The sequence below is a fragment of the Theropithecus gelada genome, chromosome 11 (genome assembly GCF_003255815.1).
Source record: "Theropithecus gelada isolate Dixy chromosome 11, Tgel_1.0, whole genome shotgun sequence".
Lineage (NCBI taxonomy): Eukaryota > Metazoa > Chordata > Mammalia > Primates > Cercopithecidae > Theropithecus > Theropithecus gelada.
This window is the reverse complement of record NC_037679.1, coordinates 98,427,995-98,442,584: the sequence shown is the minus strand read 5'-3', so window position 1 is coordinate 98,442,584 and position 14,590 is coordinate 98,427,995. Positions and strand designations below refer to the sequence as shown.

Genomic DNA, 14,590 nt, shown 5'->3' with positions numbered 1-14,590 from the left:
CCAACTGGAGCCCTTTACCATGACTTCCTGTTCCAGTAGTTTCAGCACAGAGCTGTCCAGCCACTATCTCTCCTTTCTTAACTCTTCCTGCCTTCCCACCTCCCTGTATCCTTACCCTTAATGGTCACCGTGCCGCAGTTCCAAGGTGACCCCAGGTGCGCTCCCCGTGGCTTCACAGTGCTGGTTAGAGCATTTGAGCCTCCACTCTCCAGATGGGAGTGTAAAGCAGCAGGGTCCAGTCCTGCTCCCTGGTTGGGCTGGGCGGTGAGCTCTCCCTTACACACGCGAAGCACCTCCAGCTCAGAGGAAGCTCACACCTCCCATCCATGCCTCAGGCTTTTCGGCACTGGCATTTAGAAAGCTATTATATGGGTTCAGAACCCCCAGAGAGAGCTTTTCTCTGTCCTTCCTGATTGTTGGTGTGTAAACGAAGGCCTAGAGTAGTGGTTCGTAAACTTGAGCCTGATGAGAGTCACCTGGGGAGGTGCTGGAAAACAGAGTGCAGGCCCAGTCCCACCCGTTTCACTGAGTGGGTCTAGGAGGGAACTGTGAATTTGCCTGTCTGGGTTCCTGGGTCATCCTGCTGCTGGTCTGGGGTCACTTTGAGAGCTGCTGGACTGGCATAGTGAAGAGTTTCCTGGGTTGCCTTTGAGGATAAGAATTTCTGAAGATTTGAGCACTGCCTTCAGACAGGAGCTCGGTAGAAGTCCCAAGAGCAGAGTTGTCTAGAGAGGAGAGATGGCCCCCCAGGATGCACCTGACCAACCAGTCATACATACAAAAGGGAACTCAGGTTCTCTAGGGCTGTGATCTCTGCAGCTTTTCAACTTAGCTGTAGTAAAACTAAAGTTAGTAATATGCCCTGTTGTCATGTAGAAATTCCACCATGAACTGTCACAGTAGTTTACTTGTGATGCTTAAGGAGAGCAAGTTGTAGTGGTTTTTTCTGCTGATTACAGCGGAGTTCGGTTTTCTTGTTGCTGGTGTTTACTGTGTGGTGGGGCTGGATAAGGGAGCACCCCAAGGCCTCTAGTCCTGCCCAAGTGGCTTTGCCATTCCAAAGACAACAGCCCCAGCCTTCATTTGGAGGTGGGGGAGGAGGACACAGGGTTGGAGGAGGTTGTGGGCATCGGGATCCTGTTTGTTCTTGCTGGCACTGCCTGGCCCGGCTTCCTGAGGAGTGAATCAGCCCATCCAAGGCTTGGCATGCAGTAGTGAGCCAAGGTTGCCATGGAGATGGGCGAGGCCCAGAGCCCACAGGTCTGGGTGGCCTGACTTGTTTTTAAATGTTGAAGTCTGTGCGAACACAGAGGGCTATCTCCACTTCTGTGGCTTTCTTAAAGCGTGACTGGTATTTTGGGGTCTGGAAAACTGCTACTGGGGGAAGCTTGCATCCCCAATATTTGGTGTGTTACTTACTTCCTGGGTGCCATGGACAACTATGACTAATGGTCTCCCAAGTTGAGTAGATTACAAAAACGAAAACCAGGGCTGACAAGCATCTGACTGAAGGAGGGTAATAAAGAGGCCAAGGTTTTCTTTCCTGCCCAACCCAGGAAAATCCGCTCCCTCTCTGTTATCTGCTGCTGTAATAACTCCTTTCAGCAGGGTTAATTTGCCCACGGAAGCAGTTTGTGATCCAAGGAAGGGCAGAAGCCTAAAATCTGAGCCAACAGTTTCCCTTAAGCCTTCCTTCCCCACTTTTCTTTGGCCATTCCCATCCAGTCTTAGTGGAGCTCTGGATGGCAGTTTGCGGGTGTGAAGCGGATAAATTTATCCATTTTCCTCCACTACCCAGCGCTCACACAGACTCCCACAGAAACCAGAAAACAGAACCCCAGTGTCCTAAATTCCCCCGCTGCCACCCAGCCGCCTTCTCCGATCACAGGAGGACACAACAGCCGTCCACAGAAGGCCCATGAATTGCCCCACTGTCACCTCACGTCTTTCTCAAGGTTTATTATTATTGTCATTTTTTTTTCCCTATGGAATCCAGCTGGCTGTAACACTTCACAGTTTTCAGAATGTTTTACATGCATCACTTTATTTAATCCTCGCCCTCAACCTGTGTTGAAGGCAGGACAGGTATCATAGTGTATTTTTTTGCAAATGAGGACTGTAACGTTCAGAGAAGCTGAGGAAAGTGTGTAGTGTCAGAGCGCTCCTAGGTAGCAGTGCCAGAATTAGAGCCCAAGTTTATATCCGTCACCGTCCAGTCATTCTCAACAGAGGTGTGCAGTAGAATCCCGGGGAGCACAAAGAGTCCCCTGGGATTGCTGAGGCAGGTGCATGTTTAGAAATCCCCCAGGTAGGCCGGGCGCCGTGGCTCACACCTGTAATCCCAGTGCTTTGGGAGGCCAAGGTGGGTGGATTGCTTGAGCTCAGGAGTTCGAGACCAACCTGAGCAACATGGTGAAACCCTGTCTCTACAAAAAAAATACGAAAAAAAAAAAATTAGCCATGTATGGTGGCTTCCACCTGTGTTCCCAGCTATTTGAGAGACTGAAGTAGGAGGATCGCTTGAGTCCGGGAAGCAGAGGTTGCAGTGAGCCGAGATTGTGCCACTGTACTCCAGCCTGGGTGACAGATTGAGACCTGTCTCAAAATAAAGTATTTCCCCAGATAATTCTGATGCCCACCCCATATAGAACCAGGCCCTAGGTGGTACAGCTGTGCAGGTAACAGCTCACTATTCTTTCTATTAAGCCACCTGTCCCTTGCTGAAAATTGTGTATCATTTTGACCATGGGCTCAGCAGAGTAACCAAGTAGCCACTGCTTTTCCAGGAGGACAATGGGAAGTTGGGAAGAAAGTTAATCCTCCTTCCTGGACTCCATCCACTCACCACTGCCCACCTCCAACCCCTCCCAAAGTGGTAGATGTGGCCACCTCAAGGCTGAGGCAGTCCTCATCGAGAAACCACTGTGAACAATGATCTGCTCCCCACTTTCTGGGCTTTCCAAGACAGCTGAATAGAGGAAGCGTAACAAATATTGTATCCTTTTTAAAAAATGGGCTGGGTACAGTGGCTCATGCTTGTAATCCCAGCACTTTGAGAGGCCAAGGTGGGTGGATCTGCTGAGCCCAGGAGTTCGAGACCAGCCTGGACAACATGGGGAAACTTCATCTCTACAGATAATTTTAAAAATTAGCCGGGCATGGTAGTGCACACGTGTAGTCCCAGCAACTCAGGAGGCTGAGGTGGGAGGATCACCTGAGCCTAGAGAGGTCGAGGCTACAGTGAGCCATGGTCACACCACTGCACTCCAGCCTGGGTGACAGAGTGAGACCCTGTCTCAAAAAAAAACAAAGCATATGGCCAGTCAGGTCATATTACAGAAGAGGGGACCTGGAGGAAAAGGGGGCCCATGCCAAGAGCACCCAGTTTGTTTGCCTACAAAGGATTTTTCTTTCAAGTAGGATTTGTCCCATAGGCAAACTTGGCTTCTCCCACCTGGGGAAGTGGTATGCAGTACGCCCTCCCCTTCACTGAAACCACCTTCTTCATTCAACCCACTGCTCTCTTCCTCTTCCTCTGGCTTACCTTCTCCTTTTCAGCATGCTTACTTCAAGAATTTCCTTCAGGAAGCCAGGCTGTACATACAAACCTCCCCAGGTTCTAACTGGAACTGGTTTTGCACACTTGGCATAGGGTCCCCAGAGCAGCCAGGTGCCCCTAAGCTCCATTACACTTCGATGTTTTTTGTTTAATCCTCCTTTGAAATTGGAAATGTTTCCTTCAACTCCAGGTGTGTGTTTCGGTGTAAGATTTCTGAACCTGTCCCTGCAGCAAGATTTTGCAGTGTGAGTCACTGAAATTCTCATCTTTGCGTGGGAGTCTTTGGTGAATTGTGCTTTCAGTGGTGAGTGGGTGTGGCAAGGGATGACCAGGACAGTGTTGGACTGGACTCCTTTGAGGGATAGGGGTGCTGGCAGAGTTGCAGATAAAGACTGAGGACAGCAATGCATGGGTTGTTTGTTGTTGTTGTTGTTGTTGTTGTTTTTGGAGACGGAGTCTTGCTCTGTCACCCAGCCCGGAGTGCAATGGCTCGATCTCGGCTCACTGCAACCTCTGGCTCCCGGGTTCAAGTGATTCTCCTGCTTCAGCCTCCAAGTAGCTGGAATTACAGGCACACACTGTCACACCCAGCTAATTTTTGTATTTTTAGTAGAGACGGGGTTTCACCATGTTGGCCAGGCTTGTCTCGAACTCCTGACCTCAAGCAATCCGCCCGCCTTGGCCTTCCAAAGTGCTGGGATTACAAGCATGAGCCACTGCACCCAGCCTGCATGGGCTTTTTATAAACTTGGTTTTCAAAAGTCTGTATAAGAATTTGCCCATAAGTCACATTGGGACATGCTTCACCAACAGAAAGAGAAATCGTTGTCATTCCCCAAATATTCCCCAACCAACCTTCATGGGTCTTCCTTAGTATTTTCTCTGGGCAAATAATTGTTCTTTGTGGTTTCTTTTATTTTTATTTTATTTTATTTTATTTTATTTTATTTTGTTTTTGAGACAGAGTCTCACTCTGTCACCCAGGCTGGAGTACAGTGGCATGATCTCAGCTCATTGTAAGCTCTGCCTCCCGGGTTCATGCCATTCTCCTGCCTCAGTCTCCCAAGTAGCTGGGACTACAGGCACCCACCACCACGCCCAGCTAATTTTTTGTATTTTTATTAGAGACGGGGTTTCACCGTATTAGCCAAGATGGTCTCGATCTCCTGACCTCAGGCGATCCGCCCACCTCGGCCTCCCAAAGTGTTGGGATTACAGGCGTGAGCCACCGTGCCCGGCCTCTTTGTGGTTTCTGACTCTTATGAGACATTAGAAGATGGATCTGGATAAAAGGCCTGGTGGGAAAGGAATCTGGTCCAAATGAAGAGGATACAGGAGAGGAGATCTGGGTGGGTTTCAGATAATTTTTCACTGATGTAGTCATTCATTTATGGAGTAATTATTTACTAATGACCATCCGTCCAAAGCATGTATGGGGCAGAGGAGATAAAAGAATGACTCAGAGGTCCCCTGGACCTCAGGGAGCTTGTGCTCTGCTGAGACAGGAGGCAAGCCCCAGATAGAGGAAGGGCAGAGAGTGCGAAGCGCAGATGCTGGAGAGGACAGGACGGAGGTGACACTGGCCTGCCCATGTGCTTGGCTTGCTCAGGGATTGCATTTGCCTTTTGCTTGGAGGAATGGGGGAAAATGGGTGGGGAAGCAGCAGGCTTGGCTTAGGTGACCACGATAGCATTCCGAGAGGAGGAGGGACTTGTACTAGCAGAGGCACAATGCATGAGGCTTAACTCAGGAAACTTGGAGAGGTTCATCTAAGGAGCAGACAAGGAGGAGGCAGGGTTCAGTGGTGTCAGCTGCTGCGGGATCCCGAAACATGAGGATTCAGCAAAAGTCTTAAGACTTATGGCCTCTTTCGGGTTGGGAGAGAGGCGGTGACGAGCCAGTGAGAACTTGGAGGTAGTTAAGCTGCCTGCTCAGGGGTGAAAGGAAAGCAGAGAGCACCCTGAAGGAGCTGCGAGGTTGAAGAAAAAGAGGGTTCTATTTTTGGTTTTGTTCTGTTTGGATTTTGAGGTTAGGGAGACCTGCCTGTGTCTTCGCAAAGCTCAAAAAAGTGGCAGAGGCAGACCTGCACGGTCAGGAGAGAAGTTAATTAATGGAGCAGGTTCTTGAAGGAGACAGGAAGCTTGGAAAGAGAGACGCCTCCGCTTCTTTATTGTTTTATACACTTTGCTTTAGAATAATTTCAGATCTTCAGAAAAGTGGCAGAGATAGTGTAGCCAATTCGCTCACCCTCCTCTCCAGTGTCCCCCATTGTACTGTCTCATATTACCATGTTTCATTTGTCACAACTAGGAAACCACCGTTAGTGCACTCTGTTAACTGAGCTCCGGACTTACTCGGATTTCACTAGTTTTTCATGTAACGTCCTGTTTCTATTCCAGGGTCCTATCCAGGACACCACAGGACAGTTGTCATGCCTCCTCAGTCTTCTCTGGGCTGTGACGGTTTCTGTCTTTCCTTGTTTTCCATGACCTTGACAGTTTGGAGAAGTACTGGGCAAGTATTTTGTAGACTGGGCTCAGTTGAGGTTTGGCTCATGTGTTCTCAGGGCCTAGCACCAGTGAAGAAATGAAGAAATTTCCAGTAAAACAATGGGAAAAAGTGACCCTTTTCCTCTCGGCCCTCTCAAAGGGATGGAACCGTTTTTTGGCCAGATAGCAAAGGAGCTTTTCCCAGCAAAACCAGAATGTTTCCATTTGGCTTTTCTTGGAAACAAAAGAGGAAACCATGGGCAGGGCCGCGGGCTGGGAGTGGAAGCTCTGGGCTCTCTCCTGCATCCCCGCCCGACCAGTAGGGGATACTGCAGGTTGCCATCCTCTCTCCACAGCCCTGGGAACAGGGCCCTGTCTCTCTGAGCATCCGCGTCAAACCTGCTGTGCTCCCGCGATGGTGGGCTGGAGTGGGGCAGCCATCGAGGAGATTGCGTGGTCAGCATGCCACCATATGTCTGTTAATTAACCTGGGAGGAAGCTGTCGACCCCTTGGCCTCCCGGACCCCTATATTCTCATTTAGGGAGTCCCTGAATAATTGACTTGGCACCATCTTTTAAGGGTTAAAGCTGTCTTTGTTTCTTGCCGCTGGCCCCTCCCATTTAGTTTCTCCTGTTATTAAAGTAGCTGAAGCTAGGCGCAGTGGCTCACACCTGTAATCCCAGTGCTTTGGGAGGCTGAGGCAGGAGGATTGCTTGAGGCTAGGAATTTGAGACCAGCCTGAGAAACATAGTGAGACCCCTGGCTCTACAAAAAAAAAAATGGGTTTAAAATATTAGCCAGGATTAAGGGCATGCACCCGTAATCCCAGCTACTCAGGAGGCTGAGGTGGGAGGATGGCTTGAGCCCAGGAGTCCAAGGCTACAGTGAGCTATGATTGCACCACTGCACTCCAGCCTAGGTGACAGAGCAAGACCCTGTCTCAAACAATAAAGCAGCTGGGGTGAAAGCCAGATGGGGGGAGGGGAGCCCCTCTATGCCACACCAGAAAGTGAGTTCTCCTGGAAAGTACTTTAGAGCGCCTTAGCGCTGCCTGACAACCGTGAAAGCCATTATTGGGTGGCACTGATTATACAAGTTTTGTGACCCTGTGACCCCAAGCCATTGTGACTCAGCCAACTGGAGCAATTTCTCCAACAGCGTTACAGAAAATGGGGCAGCTAATGGTTCACACAGCATCCCCTCCAGCCAGTTAACTCAGTCATTCTATCAGAAAAGGCAGCAGGGTTCACTCCTGATTTTCGTGAGCCAAGTGCTCCCAGTCATGCCCCTGGCCCTCCCTTTTCTCTGGGTTACTTGAACCTTTCTCCTCTCTTACTGTGAGTTGTTAAGCCTATGAGACCGAGACCTATGACAGCTTTTCCCATTTTTCCAGAGCCAGCTGCTCTTCCTTCCTGGTTGTAGTGAAATGTTGTAGCTTTGACAACCAAGCAGCGTGATGTTTTAAGGTGGGGTCGAATGCAGGGGACTCCTGACTCCCAGCTTGGCCTGGCCTCTGGCCAAGATAAGACCTGAGAGCTCCTTTTCCCTCCTGGTTCTAGTTCTCCAGCCCAGCATCCTTCTTACCACCTGTGCACAGACACCAGATCAATGACTCAACTTAACCTATTGACTCAGGGTCCTTGACACTGGGGCTTTCTATAAGATGGAAGGGGCCTTACCCCTGGAGCTTCCACTGGGGTACCCTGTCATCATCCGAGCATGGAACATTCCCAGAGAGACGCAGCTCCTGCCCGTGAGAGGCTGCTGTGCAGAGCGTAGCTGCACCTCATCTTACAGCTTAGTTCCTTGGCAGGCCTGGGATTGTTTTCATTCTTTTCTGCAACTCACTTAGGAGTTTTCCCAGCAGATAAGGGGTGGGGTCATAACTTCACTCATCAGGGAAGGTAAGATGACTTGGAGATAATTGCTTGATAAGCACAAGCCTAGAGCAGAAAGGACAGTAATGAGCACTGTCTCACTATCTCCCTGTGCGGCAAGAGCATCACAAGACCAGGGCGAGAGGGGAGGACCAGGAATGACAAACAGGTTGTGGCTAAATGTGGACCAAAATTGAGCTCCGTGGACCAAAATTGAGCTCCAGCCTACAGTTTTCAGGTTAACACTTTCATGTCCAGAAGGTGGCCAGCAGCCTCAGTCTTCCATTCCCAGGGGTCTGACTGGGCCTCCATGGGGTTGGGGTGGAAGGAGGGAAGGTATCACCTTTGTACTTTTAATGCTCAGGGACTCGGGGACCCAGGCCAGGACTTGCCACCTACAGAGTCAAGACCCACCCAGTGTGTGTTTGTGTAGTCCCTTGTGTATGTAGATTCAAGCCACATAACTCTTCTAGCCCAGAATGCTCCCAGCAGGGCCCGCCTCCCCGCCTAAGCTGACTGCAGTGCTCCTGATGGTCGGGGAGCCCACAGTCTGAATGCGAGTACCCTGTTTGGTCCAGGACAGTGGAGACTCACGCTTCTCCCCAACCAAGCAGTGATCTGCTTGCTGCCTTTGGATTAGGCCAGGAGACCCTCCCTCACTGGCCTGTCTTTTATTAAGAAGGAAAACCGGACCTGTGTTTGAACTCAGAGCTCTCAAGTTCATTTTAACACTAAAGTTCCTGTGCCTGTGTGAGTTTTTATCCTCTGCCTTGTCCAGCCGCGGGGCATGTGGCGTTGTACAGTCCTTACCAGTGTTTGGAGCTGCCTGCCCTAAGGTGGGGCTGAGAGGCTGAGAAGATGCTGAGCGACAGTCCACAGGCTGGGGAGTGCAGGGCTGGTGGGGCTTCGCACTGGTAAAGTGAGGTTGTTCTCCCGGAGCCCATTTGGTACCTTCCTCTTCAGATGCACTTCTGATATTAACTCCTTTATTCTTTAGCCATACTTAAAAGGCAGGGAAGGGCCGCATCTTACAGTCCCTGCTTTACAGATGGGAACACGGAAGCAATAGAATATGAAGCCAGACTCTGCAGCCCCTCGTGGTGGAAGCACACCTCCCTGGCAGAAGCAAATCTGCTTATGTTCCTGGGGGTAGGTGAGGTTGTGACTGCTGCAGGCGGAGGTCTAGGTGGCCCTTCCCAGTGTTTCCACCTCCGCTGTCCACCCAGCACGCCCGCACTCACTGCCATATCGTGAGGGAAAGGAGAGGAGAAAAGAAGGAAGGAAAGAGAGGCCTATCCACACCGTGGGCTATCACCAGCTCCTATAGCTGAGAACCAAGGTCCCTGATGAGCGGGCTCTGGCCTAAGAGTGCCTCTGTGGAGGAGAGTGGGCCAGCAAAACCTGAGCCCACCCACTCCTGCGTCCAGCCGGCTACCACACTGGAGGCCTGTGAGTCACTCCCCCGGCAAGCCCTGGTACGGGCGACGACGAGGGAGCTCAGCTGGCGCTGAGTGGACTTGGCAGGAGGCCTCCTGCCCAGCATCTAGTTCAGCAGTGCCAGCGAGGGGAGGCCCTGACATGTCATTTACTGAGCAGCAGGTCTCCAGGGACGTTGCAGCTGCCCTCCCTGGTGCATGTGTGTCTGTAACTGCGTAACCATCACCCAAGTCAACCATTAGAATACGACACCCCCAGCCACGTGGCACCTCCCTGAGCGTAATTTCCTCCTCCACCTAAGCATCACCGCTCGCCTGACGACAATGCTTTTCCTTTATCATTTATAGCCACATGTAAGCATCTCGCTCTGCGTGCATCCCTAAACAGCACAGCGGTTTTTCACTACATGGAATCGTATTGTGTATGTTCCTGTGGCTCTGGCTTCTTTGGTTTAGCATTGTGAGATGCACTCACAGTGTTGTGTGTAGCTGGAGTTATTCGTTTTCACTGCTGTATAGTGTTCTGTTGCCTATAAAATACCCCTGCGGCCAATGGGCGGCAGGTAGGTGACTGTTTATTCCTCCCTTGCTGGTATTTTTAGTACCTGAATTAATCAAACACACCCCATAATGGCATCTGCAGCTACCAGGCGTCTATGAGGGGCAGAGACCAAGAGTGGTCACAGAGTCCTTGCAAGTCTCACCCTTCAGCGCGCGGGGACTGCGTTTTGCCGGCAGCCAGAATTAATGCTGACGTCCTGTGTGTCTTGCAGCTTGCCGGGATTGCTGTCCTTGCCATTGGACTATGGCTGCGATTCGACTCTCAGACCAAGAGCATCTTCGAGCAAGAAACTAATAATAATAATTCCAGCTTCTACACAGGTGAGGGACGGGGAAGGCTCGGTGAATTCAGACTGCGTGAATTCAGACTCTGGCGCCAATGGAGTTCCTCCAACTTTGGAGGCCCCAGTTGACCCAGGGACTTGGGCTTGGGAAAGACTTTTGCTCTGGCCACACTGGCCAGTCATGTCCCTTTCAAGTTGTGCAGTTTTTGTGTGTGTCATTGTGCCTGTGAATTTGCATTTAACTGATGTGGTTTCTTTTCCTGATGGCCAACTTGGGCATGTTGATGGTTTTCTGATGTGATATTGCGTCTGCCAAAGTTGCACCCATTCTCTTTTTTTTTTTTTTTCTTTTTTTGAGATAGAGTCTTGCTGTGTCACCCAGGCTGGAGTGCAGTGGCATGATCTCGGCTCACTGCAGCCTCTGCATCCCAGGTTCCAGCGATTCTCCTGCCTCAGCCTCCTGGGTAGCTGGGATTACAGGTGCATGCCACCACACCTGGCTAATTTTGTATTTTTATTTGTATTTTTAGTAGAGACAGGGTTTCACCATGTTGGTCAGGCTGGTCTCGAACTCCTGACCTCGTGATCCACCCACCTTGGCCTCCCAAAGTGCTGGGATTGCAGGTGTGCACCACCACTCCCGGCCAGTTGAACCCATTCTTGAGGGTTTACAAACCTCCGTTCTCATCTCTGATGCTCTCTCCTAATTATGTCTTCTTATCCTGCATAATTTCCTTAATCCAATTCCTTGTCCTGGGGATCTGCAGTGCTGGAGGAAGATATAGATGGGTTTCCTCTTCACTGTTCAGATAGGGACTCTGAGACTCAGAAAAACATCAGCCTCCTGGAAAACACAGCAACAACAGGAGGGACTAGAATGGACTCTGCCCAGCCCTTTGGACCCCCTGGTACTGGGGTAAATGCTGTGGTGTTTAGTTTTATTTGTTTGTTTTTGAAACGACTTTTGCTTTGGGAGAAAGGCTTCCAGTTTAAACCTGCCTGGGATCCTCTGAACATGAACAGACTTGGCAGGGTTTTTTTTTCTACACTCAGGCAGCCTTGCTAGCACCATTCCGTCCCTCTCGTTGCTGTATCACCACGTCACAGCTCCCTTCAGAGGAGGGGGATCCTGGTGCTTGCCAAGCGCAGTTGCCTGCGTCTGCATGAATTCAGACTCTGTGGCTGTATTCTGCCTGGCTTGGAGGTAGGAAACTTTTCATTTGTGAGAAACAAAGGAAACCTCCTATTTTTAGGATGACACTGACATGTTGTCAGGCTCAAAGTGTAAGTTTGGTCACTTCCTTCCCACCCACCAAAAAAGTTATTTTTACAAAGGAGGGAGAAAACAGTTATCTCCCAGTCCCTCAGGGAGAAGCCAGGCTGGCCAGCCGTGTAGACCTTCCCTTTCCCACCTCTTGAACCGGGTAGGGAGAGTGTTTAAAAACAGCTCATTGGTTGCGTAACATTTGAGCCCTGTGGATAGTTTTGCTGGGTTTACTGCCTTTTGTTGTTAGCTGGAGTTTTTTGGGGTGTGTCTCTCTATTGTCGGAAAGAAAGTGAGAGAAAGCACAACGTATGTTTAAAAAGAAACTACACATACACACAGAGGTTTTAGGGAAAAGGTTTCTATAGCGCCCTGACTTGTTTTAGCAACAGAACATTTTTTGCGAGTCTGCGACAGGCTTAGAATGCAGAGCGGGAGGGAGGAGCCGGGTGCGGGAGCTGGGGAAGACTCCACGCTCCACACCATGTTCCACCATGTTCCAGAAGAGAGCCCTGCGTTGGGGGAGCAGGTCTGCCGGCAGGAGCAGGCACAGTCAGGCCCGCTTTCCTAAGCAAAAGCCCTGTGGCCGGTGCCTGTGTCTCCAAAGAGAGACTCGGCCCTCCCTTGTCCTGGCTGCTTCTAACAAACCACTTTTTCTTTTCTGTTACCCAAAGCGTCTATGGCTGATTCTTTATATTTTCAGATGTGGGAGGTAAGAATCTCATGGGTAAGAGGATGGAACTGGGAGGAAGAGTCCTTCTCCTAGCAGATGAGCTTGGAGTGCCAGCCACACCCTGGCTGCTTTTCCAAGGGAGAGTCATGGGGTGACCACCCCTTGCACTGGGCCACCAGCTGTCTGCAGAGCAACCCACAGGCCATCCTGACCGTGCGGCTGACTTTTCAGGAAACCCGAACAGCCCAGGGGTGTCTTTTCTCCATTGGGGCCACTGCTTACCAAGTAGAGAAAAAGTATATCACCAGGCAGAAAAGCAAGTGAAAATCTTCCCAACATGCAGACAGTCCGTGGTGAGTCCAGAACGGCTGACGGCCTTATATGGGCCTTCTCTCCAGTCCAGGCCTGGAGATGCAGCCCGTCAGCAAGATCCCTAATCCCAGGCTGCAAGCATGTTGGGGAACTTCGTTTTCTTGGTCCTAGGCCAGCAGCCTTTCCCAGCTCCCTGGTGTCCCTCCAGATCCATGGCTGCTGAATGAGGGCTTCTAGGAGGGCTCCAGCCAGAGGCCGCGAATGCCCCCCACTTCCTCGGCCAGCCCCCTATCCATCACGAAGTGCCTGGTGATTTTCAGGACATGCGACACTTGGCCTCAGTGAGCGACACTTGGCCTCAGTGAGCTGGTGTCCCCATCCTGGCTTGTGACCTGGGGCAGTTCGTTTTGTTGCTCTGGGCTTCATTTTTCTCCCTCCTGAAACCAGCACGGCTTACACACCCACTCCCCTCTGAGGCAAAGAAGTACAGTGTGTAGCAAATGGAATTCCATGGTGGCACTTATTCCTGTGAACTCGGGAGGGTGGGGAACAAAGACGGAACCAGTGGGGGCAGAGGTGGGGTTCCTCTGAACACCTGATGGAGTTATTTGGATATAATAAACTTTTATTGCAGGCCAGACGCCCTACGGGATTTTGTTCTTCTTCACACAAATGGGCGTGGTGAATGCTCTTTGCAAGACAGAGCTGGTGTGGGGACAGGCGCCTGCTGTGTCCTCTCCCTGGCCTAAGCTGAGAGCCCTGATGAACAGTGAAAAACACTGTTCCATTTCTTGTGTAAAGGACACCCTGGCTTATGCTACTGCTGCTACACCAGCCTTTTTTTTTTTTCCCCTAGGCCTGTAATGTCAGCCTGAAAAAAGCAGAATAAACAACCCTTAAGCAAATTCATACCGTAATCCTAGAGAAGGCTCTGTGATGGATAAGTTTTTCCATGAGTCAGACAGCAAGCTAACATTCACTTGTTGTATAAGGAGGAACACTTTGTCATTTGTCATCAGCAGCCCTGGCTCACAAGCTTGGGGTGTAAGCGATGAGTAGCCTTCAAAGGGAAGCACTGAACAGCCCTTGTGAAAACGCAGCCCAAGCCCTGCAGTGGTTCCGTGACTTCCATGGGGCCTGCTTCCAGATGAGCTGCCCTAGAGCTTGCTGGCTGCTGCTGAGTCCCCAAACACAGCTGCCAGGGAATCGCTTCCCTTCTCCCCTGACTAGAGAGGGCTAAAGCTAGGCACTGCAGATCTGTGGCCATCCACGCAAGATTTAAAGCCCACAAAACCCTTGATCTTAAAATCTTCCTCTGCTGAGCCCTAGCATGAATATTTAATATTAACCACAAGCCGCATTAGGAGAATGGTCTCTTTCTTTGCGTGGGAAATACTTTTCCCTTTAGTAGCTCATTGCAGCTAATCCAACTCCCTTGGCCTCTGCCAGGACCACCAGGTTCATGCACTGGGATCTGGACTTAGAGAAAACATGTCTGCCTGTTGGTTCCCACTCTACTGTATTTCATGTGCTTGTAAATCCTTTTCATCTCTTAATACCTCCTGTTTATTCAGCCCCTGCTATGGAGCTCAAAGGAGTGACCTCATCCTTCCTTGACTTGCCCCCATGAGATGGGGAGAAACTGGGGCCTTTTCTCTGTCCCCATGTGAGAGAACCAAAGGAGGCTGCCCTCTTACCCAGTGCCCCATGCGTGGGGCTGCACGGCCTCCCCCAGCCCGGCCTGTGGCCTCACAGCGTTTGACTGCCCAGGAAGATGCGACCTGACTTGAGGACAAGCTACATTTGTCCCCGTGCCCAGTCTGGGCCAGGCATGCACAAGAACAATACCCATATTCTTGCACCGTGGGGTTTGCCAGTAACCAGTAACCCCACGTGACTTGACCTCACGACGGATGTGGGGGAGAAGGGGGAGGAACAAACGCTCTCTGTGTGCATTCTGCTCTGTGCTGCCCGTGAGCCTCAGCTGTGGGCAGACTACGTGGTTTGTTGCCTGCAAAGCCTCAGCCCTGCTCGGGTGCAGATGTGGGACAGTGAAGTCAGTGTGTCACCTGCCGAGGGGTCTCATCGAGTGTCCTGCTGTGCATCGTGGGGAAACATCACAGACTTTCTCTCG

The 14,590-nt window shown here is 50.8% G+C and overlaps 1 protein-coding gene across 4 annotated transcripts in view; it reads left to right on the top strand.

The window, feature by feature from the left end:
* Positions 1-14,590, top strand: part of CD9 (CD9 molecule) — a 37,435-nt gene that overhangs the window by 15,098 nt on the left and 7,747 nt on the right. For all 4 annotated transcript variants that reach the window (XR_003121734.1, XM_025401188.1, XM_025401187.1 and 1 more), the window contains one exon: positions 10,136-10,244. Coding sequence is in view for 2 of the 4 variants with exons in the window: in XM_025401188.1 (XP_025256973.1) it covers positions 10,136-10,244 (109 nt within the window). In the remaining 2 variants the exon portion in view is untranslated. The remainder of the gene's footprint in view (positions 1-10,135; positions 10,245-14,590) is intronic.